The sequence below is a fragment of the Emys orbicularis genome, chromosome 15 (assembly GCF_028017835.1).
Source record: "Emys orbicularis isolate rEmyOrb1 chromosome 15, rEmyOrb1.hap1, whole genome shotgun sequence".
Taxonomy (NCBI): domain Eukaryota; kingdom Metazoa; phylum Chordata; order Testudines; family Emydidae; genus Emys; species Emys orbicularis.
The window spans coordinates 30,892,675-30,906,324 of NC_088697.1; the positions used below are offsets into that span (position 1 = coordinate 30,892,675).

Consider the following 13,650-nt stretch of genomic DNA (forward strand, 5'->3'; position numbering starts at 1 on the left):
GCCCAGGGCTGCCCCGTCCCCCTCGCTGGTGGCTGCGGTGCTGGCGCCCTCGGGCCGGCTGGAGAAGGAGGATCTGGGCACCCGGATCGCCCGGCTCTCCCGCCGCGTGGAGGAGCTGAAGGTGGCCCCGGGGGAGGAGATCGGGGGGCTGGATGTGGGGCGGGTCTACGGGGTCAGGTGGGATCCAGGGTAGCGGGGCGTGGGGGGGCAGAGGGGGGATCCAGGGAGCTGGGTGTGGGGGGGGGCAGAGGTGGGATCCAGGGGAGCTGGGTGTGGGGGGGACCCGGGGGGCAGAGCGGGAATCCAGGGCGGGGGTGTGGGGGAGATCCAGGGGGGCAGGGGCGATCCAGGGACTGGAGCATGGGGGGACCCCAGTGTGTGTATGTGTGTTGATAGGGGCAGAACAGGGGTGCTGGGAAGGGGGGAGGGAGAGAAGGGGACCCTGGACGGGGGAGAGGGAGTGCTGGGGGCAGGGGATGATTGTGGGAGTAAATTAAGGAGGGTTAGAAAGGCTGTCGGGGGGGGGGGGGTTCCAGAAAAGGGAAGGGACAGGGTGTGAGCATGGTGGTGGTGACACTGCCCATCTCAACCATGTCGGGCTGCAGAGAGGGCTGCGATGGGGGTGGGAGGCTTTGGCCCCGTGGCCACGGCCTTGGGGTTTCTCTCTGTGGGTGTTTAGGGTTGCCAACCCTCCAGGATTGGCCTGGAGTCTCCCACAATCGGCATCAATCTCTTGGTGACTATTGAAAGCAACCAGGGAGGTTTTTAATAGGCTATTTTAAGAACATGACATTAGTCATGTTGGGGGGGGGGGAAAAATCTACCGGAATAGCTTCAGTCAGAGTTGGCAACGCTATGGGTGTTTGTTTTTCTGATGCTGAGTCCATCCCTTCTACCTAGGGCGAAGTCTGCAACATGATTAACAAGAAATACAACGAGTTCCTCCCGAGCATGCAGAGTGCTGAGGACTTGGTGTCACAAGTGGACAGTCTGTCCGGCAACATCGACCTACTGAAATCCAGGATCGAAATGAGGTGACGCAGCAGCGGTTTCACTTTATCTGTATCTAGCAGCTTTCATCCTGCATCATCCCAAAGCAGTACAACTCCACTGATGCGCAGCACAGGAAGGCAGGGGAGGAGGATCTTGGCTAAGGATTCCAGGATGAATCCCCGCCTCTTATAAAGAGTGCCCTTGACTGAAACATACCAGTGTATGATGTATCAGACCTGGGATATAAATAAAGGGCGCGCTGTAGCTTATTCATTAATTATGTAGCTGAATGGTTTTCCGTGGTGCTCATCACTGTAGTTTCGGAGCCCCTCATGTATATTAATGCATTTATCTTCTAAGCCTCTCCGCATTGAGATAGGGAGGAATCATTCTTATTTTGCTGATGGGGAAACTGAGGCACAAAGAAGTGGAATGACCTTGGCCAAGAATCAGAGGGGTAGCCGTGTTAGTCTGGATCTGTAAAAAGCAACAAAGAGTCCTATGGCACAGAAGATTCTGTGCAGAGCTGGGAATTGAGCCCAGATTTTCTATATATTGAGTGCAAGACTGTCCTTCCCGTGGCCTGCTTATATTTTTTGTGTGTGTCGTCCTATCTATATCCCTGGACTAATTCTCTTAGCTGGCCTCTGCCTTGCCACCCTGGCTTTGAAAGGTAAGTTAGAAAGGCTCTAATGCAGGTGGGATATAAATCTGGATTTTTTCTTCGCAATGGAGAGTGATCAACTCAAAAATCATACGATGTGAAAATAACTTTTACATCTGATACCAGTTATGCTACGTTAAAAGTGAGAGAATCTTAAACATCCACTTTACTTGTCTCTGTTTATTTGTTGCTGTGTATTTAATTTATGTATCTCAGGGTATACAATAACAATCAGTGACGTCAGTTACACTTGTCTGTAGTCAATTTCAGCTTTGGGTTCCTAGTGCTGCAGTATTTAAGGTACAAACAATGCAAGAGATTGTTGTTTGTTTGTTTATTTAACAGTTTGGGGATCTTTTTTAAAAAAAAGGGAAACACATCTATTGATCTTGCATGCCTATGGAAGCGTTTAAAATGTATAGTTAAACTGTACTTTCGGCTAAGTTCAAATTGACATTTATCTCATTTAAAAGTAGAGAATTGTTAAAGGCACTCTGGAATTTCATTCAAAGATCTGCAATTTGATATCGCCATGTTCTACTTTTTTTCAAAAATTCCCATACAATAATGCTTTTTGTTTGTTTGTTTGGGGGTTACGAGTTTTTCTTCTCCTCTGCTGTTTAAAAGGGTCTTTCTAGTGAGGTTAAAACAGTCTGATCATACAGACAAACTGAATATATACACATTTCTGTCAACTGCACTAGGTAAATACACTGGAGAAATAGAACCTTTTTTCCTTCTAATTTGTTTCCGTTATAATAATCTTAGGTGTTGTTTGTAACTTTGGGAGGTACGTGCGTTTCAGGCAGCACGCTGGTGTTGTCATGTCGGTGTTACTTTTGAAATAGAAATGGCTCTCATAGCCTTTGCTTACAGTAAATGAACTGCTGAAGGCTTGACGTCTGTGCTGCTGTTCTAGGTCCGGCAAGATCTGAATGTGGCCATTGCGGAATTTACTGAATTGAAGCAGCAGCTGGAGCGAGACTCGTTGGTTCTGAGTGTGCTGAAACAGCTGCAAGAGGTGAGGAAGGAGGCTGGGAAAATGGCTTCAGATCGCAAAGTGTTTCTGTATTTTGTTCCACTGACCTCTTCCTGGGTCTCCATAGTGAATAAATAATCATGACTCTTCTATCTCTATTCATATCATGTTTTTAAAAAGAGCTCTGTAATCTGAAACTCGTTTGTGTGTGATTACCGAATCATAGAAATGTAGGACTGGAAGGGACCTCAGTAGGTCATCTCATCCAGTTCCCTGCACTGAGGCAGGGCCAAGTATTATCTAGACCATCCCAGATAGGTGTTTGTCCAATCTGTTCTTAAAAACACTCCAATGATTCCACAATCTTCCTAGGATAAAAAACAGCTCATTTCTCTGATTTGAATGCAAATATTTCTATAGATCTCTGGTTACACAGAGCTTCAGAGATGACCATAGACCTCCATTTACATTCTTTACCCAAACCAACCTCCTGTAACAGGATTTTATTCTTGCTTCCAAATTAGCAACAGTATTCACCCTTGTGATCTGAGAGAATCTCCCATCCCAGAGCATGGAACTGATTCAGCTTTTTGTCTGTTCTTTAAACAGAGCCACTAGGAGCAAAGCAAGGGACAGGCTGAAGGAGCAGAGCTATCCCCAGGGTGACATGCCAAGCAAAGAAGAGTCCAGGACAAATGTATCCCCACTACGGAGCTTTGTCCCAGTTAATATGTAGTTACAGTGGATCGGCATGAGTTGAAAAGACGGAGGGAGCCGTCAAACTTGCCTGTTGCCAAGGCCTCTAAGGAGGCATCTCCAGCAGCCCAGGTGTGTTCTCTGGTGTAGCGTGAGGGGCAGCCTCTCTGCTTTTGCCTGTTGCAGCTGATCCATATTAAACAACTAGTGTTTGGGCAAAGGCTGCTACAGTCCTCCTGCTCTCATGCAATGGATTAGCCCCATGCTTGGGCTGTGCGTAAGGGGCGTTCAAATCTCCCCTCGGCTTGTGTTAAGAAGGACTTTGGATGGATGTCAAATGGAATCTTCCTGGGCGTCCCCTGAGCTATGGGGGGTTTCAGCTCTCTTGCCAGTGGAAGTTGTTCCACTTTAATTAAATGCTGTTTAGGCCAGCACCTTGCTTAGAGCCTCTCGGTAGCCCAGTGGTTAGGCTATGGGCTTGGCCTATGAGAGAAGGGGGTTCAAGTCTGCCGTGGTCCCTGTGCCCTCCACTTTGGGGAATAGGGATGGGCTTGCTCTCCTCTTGCCAGTTGAAGCTGCTCCACTTTAGTTAAATGTGCTCTGGGCCAGCCTCACGGCAACCCTCACTCTCTTGTCCAGTGGTTAGGATACTCGCCTGGGTTGTGGGAGATCCTGGTTCAAATCCCCCAGCTGCTTGTTCGGCAGGGATTTGCACAGGGATTTCCTGCCTCCTAGGCGACCGTCCTTTGCGGTGGGCCATCCTTGTCCGAACCCCCTCTCTTGCTCAAGAGGCCATTGTCTTCTTGGGCCGGAGAGGGGATTCGGACAGGGATCGCTCACCAGTGACTCTCCCCAGGAGGTGGCGGCCCCCAGTTCACACCCCTCAAAAGAGCAGGGGAGTGCCCTGGGGTCTGCCACAACCTGGGCGTGTATCCTGATCATGGTGGACAAGAGAGAGAGGGGGTTTTACTGCTCAGCAGCAAAGCCCCTTTAATGAAAGGAGCAAGAGGCCCTGTGACAGGCCTCTTGCTCAGCTAGGAGGGGTCTCCTCTCCCACCTCAGAGGCCCTCCTGTCCCACAGAGCAGGGATTTGAACCAGGGTCACTCACAATCCAAGCGAGCACTCTAACCCCCGTACCATAGAGGGACTTGAAAGGTTACCTTTCTCCGGTTAATATATAGTTAAAGTGGAAGGCTTGAGCGGTAAGAGATTGAGACGCCCATCTCATGGAAGGGATTTGAACCAGCACATCTTTGTTTCTTGGGTGAGTACCCAAACCACAGGACTATAGCGGGACTCACACACAGTGGCTGGCCCAATTCTTATGTAATAGTTACTGAATGTGTCCTACCTTCAACAGAAAGGACTGAGGGAGACCCCACAGCCCACTACCTCCTAGCCAGGGACTTAGGCCATTCGGTTGAGAGTTGGCCATCAACCTGCAAATCCCTTCTCAGGGAGCATAAAGGGGATTTGAACCGGCCTCTGCCCTTTTCTAAAGGCAAGCAGCCAAACCACTGGACCACAGAGGGATACACAGTGTAGGTGTGGCCCAGTGACTATTTAATTACCTAATGACATTGGCCCACCTTCAATAGGAAACACTGAGGGAGCCAGCACATTGGAATACCTCCTAGCCCAGCACTTAGAGCATTCACTTGCCAGGTAAGAGATCAAGGTTCAAATCCCGTCTCAGCCAGCATAAAGGGGGTTTGAACCCCAGCCTCCCACATGCTGGGCATACAGCCCAACCACTAGACCACTCTGGGCTGCTTGGGTGTGTGTGTGTTGGCCCAATGAATATGTAATGAAAGTGCAGCAGCTTCAACAGAAAAGAGCAAGGGAGCCCCAGGGGCAGAATACTGCCTAGCCCAGCACTTAGGCCATTCGCTTGACAGGTAAAAGATCAAGGTTCAAATCCCGTCTCAGCCAGCATAAAGGGGATTTGAACCCTAACCTCCTGCAAGCTGACCACAACCCCAAACCACTAGGCCACACAGAGCTAGTTGCTAGACTTGCGACCCAATGAATATGTAATGAAAGTGGAACAACTGCAGCAGAAAAATTAGATGCTATCATCACCAGGCTCCAACTAGAACCCCTCTTAGTCCAGCAGCTGCATGTTCACCTTGAAGACAGGAGATGACTCTTCAAGTCCTTTCTCAACAAGCTGAGGAAGGAGTTGAACCTGCATCATCCACATGCTGGGTAACTACCCAAGCCACTGGACTACAGAGGGATTCATAGCAAGGGTTTTTCCCAATTGCTCTTTAATGAAAGTGGCACAGCCTCCAGCGCTCTAGCTGTATAACCAGGACACATACATGGGCTGCTGCTGCAGCAGGTCGCTCTTCCCACACACCCCTTTCGGGGGGTGGCAGAAAGGGTGATTTGAACCAGCAGGTCTCACAGCCCCCAGGAGGAGCCCAACCACTGGATTAGAGAGGGAGCCTCGCGTTTCACCTCACCTCACCCCAGTGCTATTTAAATAAAATGGAACAGCTTCAACAGGCACCATTGAGCAGCCCAGGAACCAATGATTGGGGCACTGCCCGCGCGGTAGGTGAGGCCTCTTCAAATCCCTTCTCAGCAGGCAAGGGGGAAATTAAGACCGTAAGAATGGCCAGACTGCGTCCGAGCCAATGAGCTGTCTCGCCCACTCGCCTCTCTTCCTGAGGGAGCCACTGGACTACAAAGGGATTGATAATAACTCTTTTGCCCAACTGCTCTTTAATGAAAGTGGCACAGCCTCAAGCTGCTACAAAGAGCAACCCAGCGCCGACTATCCCTTACGGACCTGACTGGGGCTCACACTTGCAACAATGCAGAGCCCTATTCAAATCCCGTCTCATCGGGCAGGGAGAAGGAAATTGAACCAGCGTCTACCCCTCCTCGGTACCGAACGCTGCTTGCCAGCCACGGCCAGGAACCCTTCTGGGGACTAAACTGTTTCTTTTGAGCTTGTTCGGTACCTGCGAATGCCCCACCAAACAGCTGAAGAGAGAGTGGGAGTGAGACTGAGGCCTATCATGTAACCTTCAGCCTAGTGGTTAGGGTCCTCACCTTTGATTGTGGCCATTCTTACGGTCTTAATTTCCCCCTTGCCTGCTGAGAAGGGATTTGAAGAGGCCTCACCTACCGCGCGGGCAGTGCCCCAATCATTGGGTCCTGGGCTGCTCAATGGTGCCTGTTGAAGCTGTTCCATTTTATTTAAATAGCACTGGGGTGAGGTGAGGTGAAACGCGAGGCTCCCTCTCTAATCCAGTGGTTGGGCTCCTCCCGGGGGCTGTGAGACCTGCTGGTTCAAATCACCCTTTCTGCCACCCCCCGAAAGGGGTGTGTGGGAAGAGCGACCTGCTGCAGCAGCAGCCCATGTATGTGTCCTGGTTATACAGCTAGAGCGCTGGAGGCTGTGCCACTTTCATTAAAGAGCAATTGGGAAAAACCCTTGCTATGAATCCCTCTGTAGTCCAGTGGCTTGGGTACTTACCCAGCATGTGGATGATGCAGGTTCAACTCCTTCCTCAGCTTGCTGAGAAAGGACTTGAAGAGTCATCTCCTGTCTTCAAGGTGAACATGCAGCTGCTGAACTAAGAGGGATTCTAGTTGGAGCCTGGTGATGATAGCATCTAATTTTTCTGCTGCAGTTGTTCCACTTTCATTACATATTCATTGGGTTGCAAGTCTAGCAACTAGCCCTGTGTGGCCTAGTGGTTTGGGGTTGTGGTCAGCTTGTGGAAGGTTAGGGTTCAAATCCCCTTTATGCTGGCTGAGACGGGATTTGAACCTTGATCTTTTACCTGTCAAGCGAATGGCCTAAGTGCTGGGCTAGGCAGTATTCTGCCCCTGGGGCTCCCTTGCTCTTTTCTGTTGAAGCTGCTGCACTTTCATTACATATTCATTGGGCCAACACACACACACCCAAGCAGCCCAGAGTGGTCTAGTGGTTGGGCTGTATGCCCAGCATGTGGGAGGCTGGGGTTCAAACCCCCTTTATGCTGGCTGAGACGGGATTTGAACCTTGATCTCTTACCTGGCAAGTGAATGCTCTAAGTGCTGGGCTAGGAGGTATTCCAATGTGCTGGCTCCCTCAGTGTTTCCTATTGAAGGTGGGCCAATGTCATTAGGTAATTAAATAGTCACTGGGCCACACCTACACTGTGTATCCCTCTGTGGTCCAGTGGTTTGGCTGCTTGCCTTTAGAAAAGGGCAGAGGCCGGTTCAAATCCCCTTTATGCTCCCTGAGAAGGGATTTGCAGGTTGATGGCCAACTCTCAACCGAATGGCCTAAGTCCCTGGCTAGGAGGTAGTGGGCTGTGGGGTCTCCCTCAGTCCTTTCTGTTGAAGGTAGGACACATTCAGTAACTATTACATAAGAATTGGGCCAGCCACTGTGTGTGAGTCCCGCTATAGTCCTGTGGTTTGGGTACTCACCCAAGAAACAAAGATGTGCTGGTTCAAATCCCTTCCATGAGATGGGCGTCTCAATCTCTTACCGCTCAAGCCTTCCACTTTAACTATATATTAACCGGAGAAAGGTAACCTTTCAAGTCCCTCTATGGTACGGGGGTTAGAGTGCTCGCTTGGATTGTGAGTGACCCTGGTTCAAATCCCTGCTCTGTGGGACAGGAGGGCCTCTGAGGTGGGAGAGGAGACCCCTCCTAGCTGAGCAAGAGGCCTGTCACAGGGCCTCTTGCTCTTTTCATTAAAGGGGCTTTGCTGCTGAGCAGTAAAACCCCCTCTCTCTCTTGTCCACCATGATCAGGATACACGCCCAGGTTGTGGCAGACCCCAGGGCACTCCCCTGCTCTTTTGAGGGGTGTGAACTGGGGGCCGCCACCTCCTGGGGAGAGTCACTGGTGAGCGATCCCTGTCCGAATCCCCTCTCCGGCCCAAGAAGACAATGGCCTCTTGAGCAAGAGAGGGGGTTCGGACAAGGATGGCCCACCGCAAAGGACGGTCGCCTAGGAGGCAGGAAATCCCTGTGCAAATCCCTGCCGAACAAGCAGCTGGGGGATTTGAACCAGGATCTCCCACAACCCAGGCGAGTATCCTAACCACTGGACAAGAGAGTGAGGGTTGCCGTGAGGCTGGCCCAGAGCACATTTAACTAAAGTGGAGCAGCTTCAACTGGCAAGAGGAGAGCAAGCCCATCCCTATTCCCCAAAGTGGAGGGCACAGGGACCACGGCAGACTTGAACCCCCTTCTCTCATAGGCCAAGCCCATAGCCTAACCACTGGGCTACCGAGAGGCTCTAAGCAAGGTGCTGGCCTAAACAGCATTTAATTAAAGTGGAACAACTTCCACTGGCAAGAGAGCTGAAACCCCCCATAGCTCAGGGGACGCCCAGGAAGATTCCATTTGACATCCATCCAAAGTCCTTCTTAACACAAGCCGAGGGGAGATTTGAACGCCCCTTACGCACAGCCCAAGCATGGGGCTAATCCATTGCATGAGAGCAGGAGGACTGTAGCAGCCTTTGCCCAAACACTAGTTGTTTAATATGGATCAGCTGCAACAGGCAAAAGCAGAGAGGCTGCCCCTCACGCTACACCAGAGAACACACCTGGGCTGCTGGAGATGCCTCCTTAGAGGCCTTGGCAACAGGCAAGTTTGACGGCTCCCTCCGTCTTTTCAACTCATGCCGATCCACTGTAACTACATATTAACTGGGACAAAGCTCCGTAGTGGGGATACATTTGTCCTGGACTCTTCTTTGCTTGGCATGTCACCCTGGGGATAGCTCTGCTCCTTCAGCCTGTCCCTTGCTTTGCTCCTAGTGGCTCTGTTTAAAGAACAGACAAAAAGCTGAATCAGTTCCATGCTCTGGGATGGGAGATTCTCTCAGATCACAAGGGTGAATACTGTTGCTAATTTGGAAGCAAGAATAAAATCCTGTTACAGGAGGTTGGTTTGGGTAAAGAATGTAAATGGAGGTCTATGGTCATCTCTGAAGCGCTGTGTAACCAGAGATCAATAGAAATATTTGCATTCAAATCAGAGAAATGAGCTGTTTTTTATCCTAGGAAGATTGTGGAATCATTGGAGTGTTTTTAAGAACAGATTGGACAAACACCTATCTGGGATGGTCTAGATAATACTTGGCCCTGCCTCAGTGCAGGGAACTGGATGAGATGACCTACTGAGGTCCCTTCCAGTCCTACATTTCTATGATTCGGTAATCACACACAAACAAGTTTCAGATTACAGAGCTCTTTTTAAAAACATGATATGAATAGAGATAGAAGAGTCATGATTATTTATTCACAATGGAGACTCAGGAAGAGGTCGGTGGAACAAAATACAGAAACACTTTGCGATCTGAAGCCATTTTCCCAGCCTCCTTCCTCACCTCTTGCAGCTGTTTCAGCACACTCAGAACTAACGAGTCTCGCTCCAGCTGCTGCTTCAATTCAGTAAATTCCGCAATGGCCACATTCAGATCTTGCCGGACCTAGAACAGCAGCACAGACGTCAAGCCTTCAGCAGTTCATTTACAGTAAGCAAAGGCTATGAGAGCCATTTCTATTTCAAAAGTAACACCGACATGACAACACCAGCGTGCTGCCTGAAACGCACGTACCTCCCAAAGTTACAAACAACACCTAAGATTATTATAACGGAAACAAATTAGAAGGAAAAAAGGTTCTATTTCTCCAGTGTATTTACCTAGTGCAGTTGACAGAAATGTGTATATATTCAGTTTGTCTGTATGATCAGACTGTTTTAACCTCACTAGAAAGACCCTTTTAAACAGCAGAGGAGAAGAAAAACTCGTAACCCCCAAACAAACAAACAAAAAGCATTATTGTATGGGAATTTTTGAAAAAAAGTAGAACATGGCGATATCAAATTGCAGATCTTTGAATGAAATTCCAGAGTGCCTTTAACAATTCTCTACTTTTAAATGAGATAAATGTCAATTTGAACTTAGCCGAAAGTACAGTTTAACTATACATTTTAAACGCTTCCATAGGCATGCAAGATCAATAGATGTGTTTCCCTTTTTTTTTAAAAAGATCCCCAAACTGTTAAATAAACAAAAAAACAACAATCTCTTGCATTGTTTGTACCTTAAATACTGCAGCACTAGGAACCCAAAGCTGAAATTGACTACAGACAAGTGTAACTGACGTCACTGATTGTTATTGTATACCCTGAGATACATAAATTAAATACACAGCAACAAATAAACAGAGACAAGTAAAGTGGATGTTTAAGATTCTCTCACTTTTAACATAGCATAACTGGTATCAGATGTAAAAGTTATTTTCACATCGTATGATTTTTGAGTTGATCATTCTCCTTTGCAAAGAAAAAATCCAGATTTATATCCCACCTGCATTAGAGCCTTTCTAACTTACCTTTCAAAGCCAGAGTGGCAAGGCAGAGGACAGCTAAGAGAATTAGTCCAGGGGTATAGAAAGAACGACACACACAAAAAATATAAGCAGGCCACAGGAAGGACAGTCTTGCACTCAATATACAGAAAATCTCGGCTCAATTCCCAGCTCTGCACAGAATCTCTGTGTGACCTTGGCCAAGTCATTCCACTTCTTTGTGCCTCAGTTTCCCCATCAGCAAAATAAGAATGATTCCTCCCTATCTCAATGCGGAGAGGCTTAGAAGATAAATGCATTAATATACATGAGGGGCTCCGAAACTACAGTGATGAGCACCACGGAAAACCATTCAGCTACATAATTAATGAATAAGCTACAGCGCGCCCTTTATTTATATCCCAGGTCTGATACATCATACATCGGTATGTTTCAGTCAAGGGCACTCTTTATAACAGGCGGGGATTCATCCTGGAATCCTTAGCCAAGATCCTCCTCCCCTGCCTTCCTGTGCTGCGCATCAGTGGAGTTGTACTGCTTTGGGATGATGCAGGATGAAAGCTGCTAGATACAGATAAAGTGAAACCGCTGCTGCGTCACCTCATTTTCGATCCTGGATTTCAGTAGGTCGATGTTGCCGGACAGACTGTCCACTTGTGACACCAAGTCCTCAGCGCTCTGCATGCTCGGGAGGAACTCGTTATACTTCTTGTTAATCATGTTGCAGACTTCACCCTAGGTAGAAGGGATGGACTCAGCATCAGAAAAACAAACACCCATAGCGTTGCCAACTCTGACTGAAGCTATTCCAGGGACATTTTTTTTTCCAATATGACAAAATGTCATGTTCTTAAAATAGCCTATTAAAACCTCCCAGGTTGCTTTCAATAGTCACCAAGAGATTGATGCCAATTGTGGGAGACTCCAGGCCAATCCTGGAGGGTTGGCAACCCCAAACACCCACAGAGAGACACCCCAAGGCCGTGGCCACGGGGCCAAAGCCTCCCACCCCCATCGCAGCCCTCTCTGCAGCCCGACCTCGTTGAGATGGGCAGAATGATTTCCCAGGTAGCGGGACAAAGAAAGTAGCTCCAAGGGAACGTCTCACAGGCCAGGGTGGGAGCAGCACAGATCCCCCATCACTGACACCCTGCAAACATGAGCAGGAATCACTGGCCCAAAGCACCACCCCCTCCAGAGCCTCCTGCACCGCCCCTCAGTGTTACCCGCCCCCTAACGCCTGGTGCCCCGACACGCCGGGGTCACCCCCACCACGCTCACACCCTGCCCCCCCCTTCTCCGGACCCCCCGACAGCCTTTCGAACCCGCCTTAACGGGCTGCCCAACTGCCCCCCCTCCCCCAGCGCTCCCTCTGCCCGGGCCCCCAGATCCGCCTTCTCCAGCCGGCCCGAGGGCGCCAGCACCGCAGCCACCAGCGACGGGGACGGGGCAGCCCTGGGCACCCAGCGCCCGGCCAACCCGTCATCAGCGGCCCGCCACCGCGCGGCACCACGGGAAAGTGAGTCCGCCCGCCCCCTACTGCGGGACTCCAAGTCCCACGAAGGTACCTGAGGAGGCCCATGCGGGACTACAACTCCCAGAGTGCACCACGCAGGGCGGGCCTACGAGCTGCGGCGTGGGACAAACCTATTTCGAACGTTTTGCTCTTTCCCCGCCATTCTATTGGTCCGCAGCCGCCGAGCGAGTGAACGAGCTCCCCGTCTGATTGGTCCGCTGCCGCGGGGCGGGGAATATAAACCGGGACCCCCAGAACTGTTGCCTCTCGGCCAGGGGGAACGGGGGCTACCGCTGGGCCGCGCAGCGAAGGCGGTAAGTGGGGCGGATGGGGGAGGGGCCCGGGCCGGGGGTGCCGCGGGCCAGCTGTGGCTAGAACGCCGGAGCAGCCCAGAGGCTGCGGGGAGGGGGGCTCGGGAGAAGGATCTGGGCGCTGGTGCCGGACCGGGGCTGGGCTGCTCGGGCGGCGGGGGGGGCTGGGCTGCTCGGGCGGCGGGGGCTGGGTTGGCGGCGGCGGGGGGGGGCGCTGGCTGCTCGGGCGGGGAGGGGCTGGGTTGGGGGGGGCGCTGGCTGCTCGGGCGGGGGGGCTGGGTTGGCGGCGGCTGGCTGCTCGGGCGGGGGGGGGGGCTGGGCTGGTGGCGGCGGGGGCGGCGGCGGGCTGCTCGGGCGGGGGGGGCTGGGTTGGCGGCGGCGGCTGGGTTGGCGGCGGCGGGGGGGGCGCTGGCTGCTCGGGCGGGTGGGGGGGCTGGGTTGGCGGCGGCGGGCTGCTCGGGCGGGGGGGGCTGGGTTGGCGGTGGCGGCTGGGTTGGCGGCGGCGGGGGGGGCGCTGGCTGCTCGGGCGGGGGGGGGCTGGGTTGGGGGCGCTGGGCTGCTCGGGCGGGGGGGGCTGGGTTGGGGGCGCTGGGCTGCTCGGGCGGGGGGGGCTGGGTTGGGGGCGCTGGCTGCTCGGGCGGGGGGGGCTGGGTTGGGGGCGCTGGCTGCTCGGGCGGGGGGGGCTGGGTTGGGGGCGGCGGGCTGCTCGGGCGGGGGGGGCTGGGTTGGGGGCGGCGGGCTGCTCGGGCGGGGGGGGCTGGGTTGGCGGCGGCGGGCTGCTCGGGCGGGGGGAGGTGGGTTGGCGGCGGCGGGCTGCTCGGGCGGGGGGGGGGGGGCTGGGCTGGTGGCGGCGGGGGTCTTTCTCCTGCACCAGTGCCTGCTGAGGAAGTGGTAGCTCCAAAGGGGAAAGGGCCCTTTGGAGGTTTCTGAAAAGCTGTCTGTGAAGGGGAAGTGCTTTGCACCTGCCCTTACCTGCTCCAGAGGGTGACCCCAACCAGGTCTACTCGTGCTTTGCATCCGAGACACCCACACTCACCTGTCCTCTTTGCAGGAGGGGGCAGTGACCTGAATGTTTGCTTCCTTTCCCCTTGCCTGGAGGGGATTGGCTCTCCTGGGGGATCTGGTTGGGAAATGTATTTGACTTACTGT

At 52.2% G+C, this 13,650-nt stretch overlaps 1 protein-coding gene across 1 annotated transcript; it reads right to left on the reverse strand.

The window, feature by feature from the left end:
- Positions 1-9,593: 9,593 nt before the first annotated feature.
- On the reverse strand, positions 9,594-12,272 carry LOC135889585 (centromere/kinetochore protein zw10 homolog). Its single transcript, XM_065417451.1, has 3 exons — positions 12,243-12,272; positions 11,275-11,409; positions 9,594-9,788 (listed from the first exon to the last, which is right to left on the reverse strand). Exons 2-3 carry the CDS (start codon positions 11,392-11,394, stop codon positions 9,612-9,614), a joined length of 297 nt encoding a protein of 98 aa, XP_065273523.1. The 5' UTR covers positions 11,395-11,409; positions 12,243-12,272; the 3' UTR covers positions 9,594-9,611.
- Between the last annotated feature and the right edge of the window lie 1,378 nt (positions 12,273-13,650).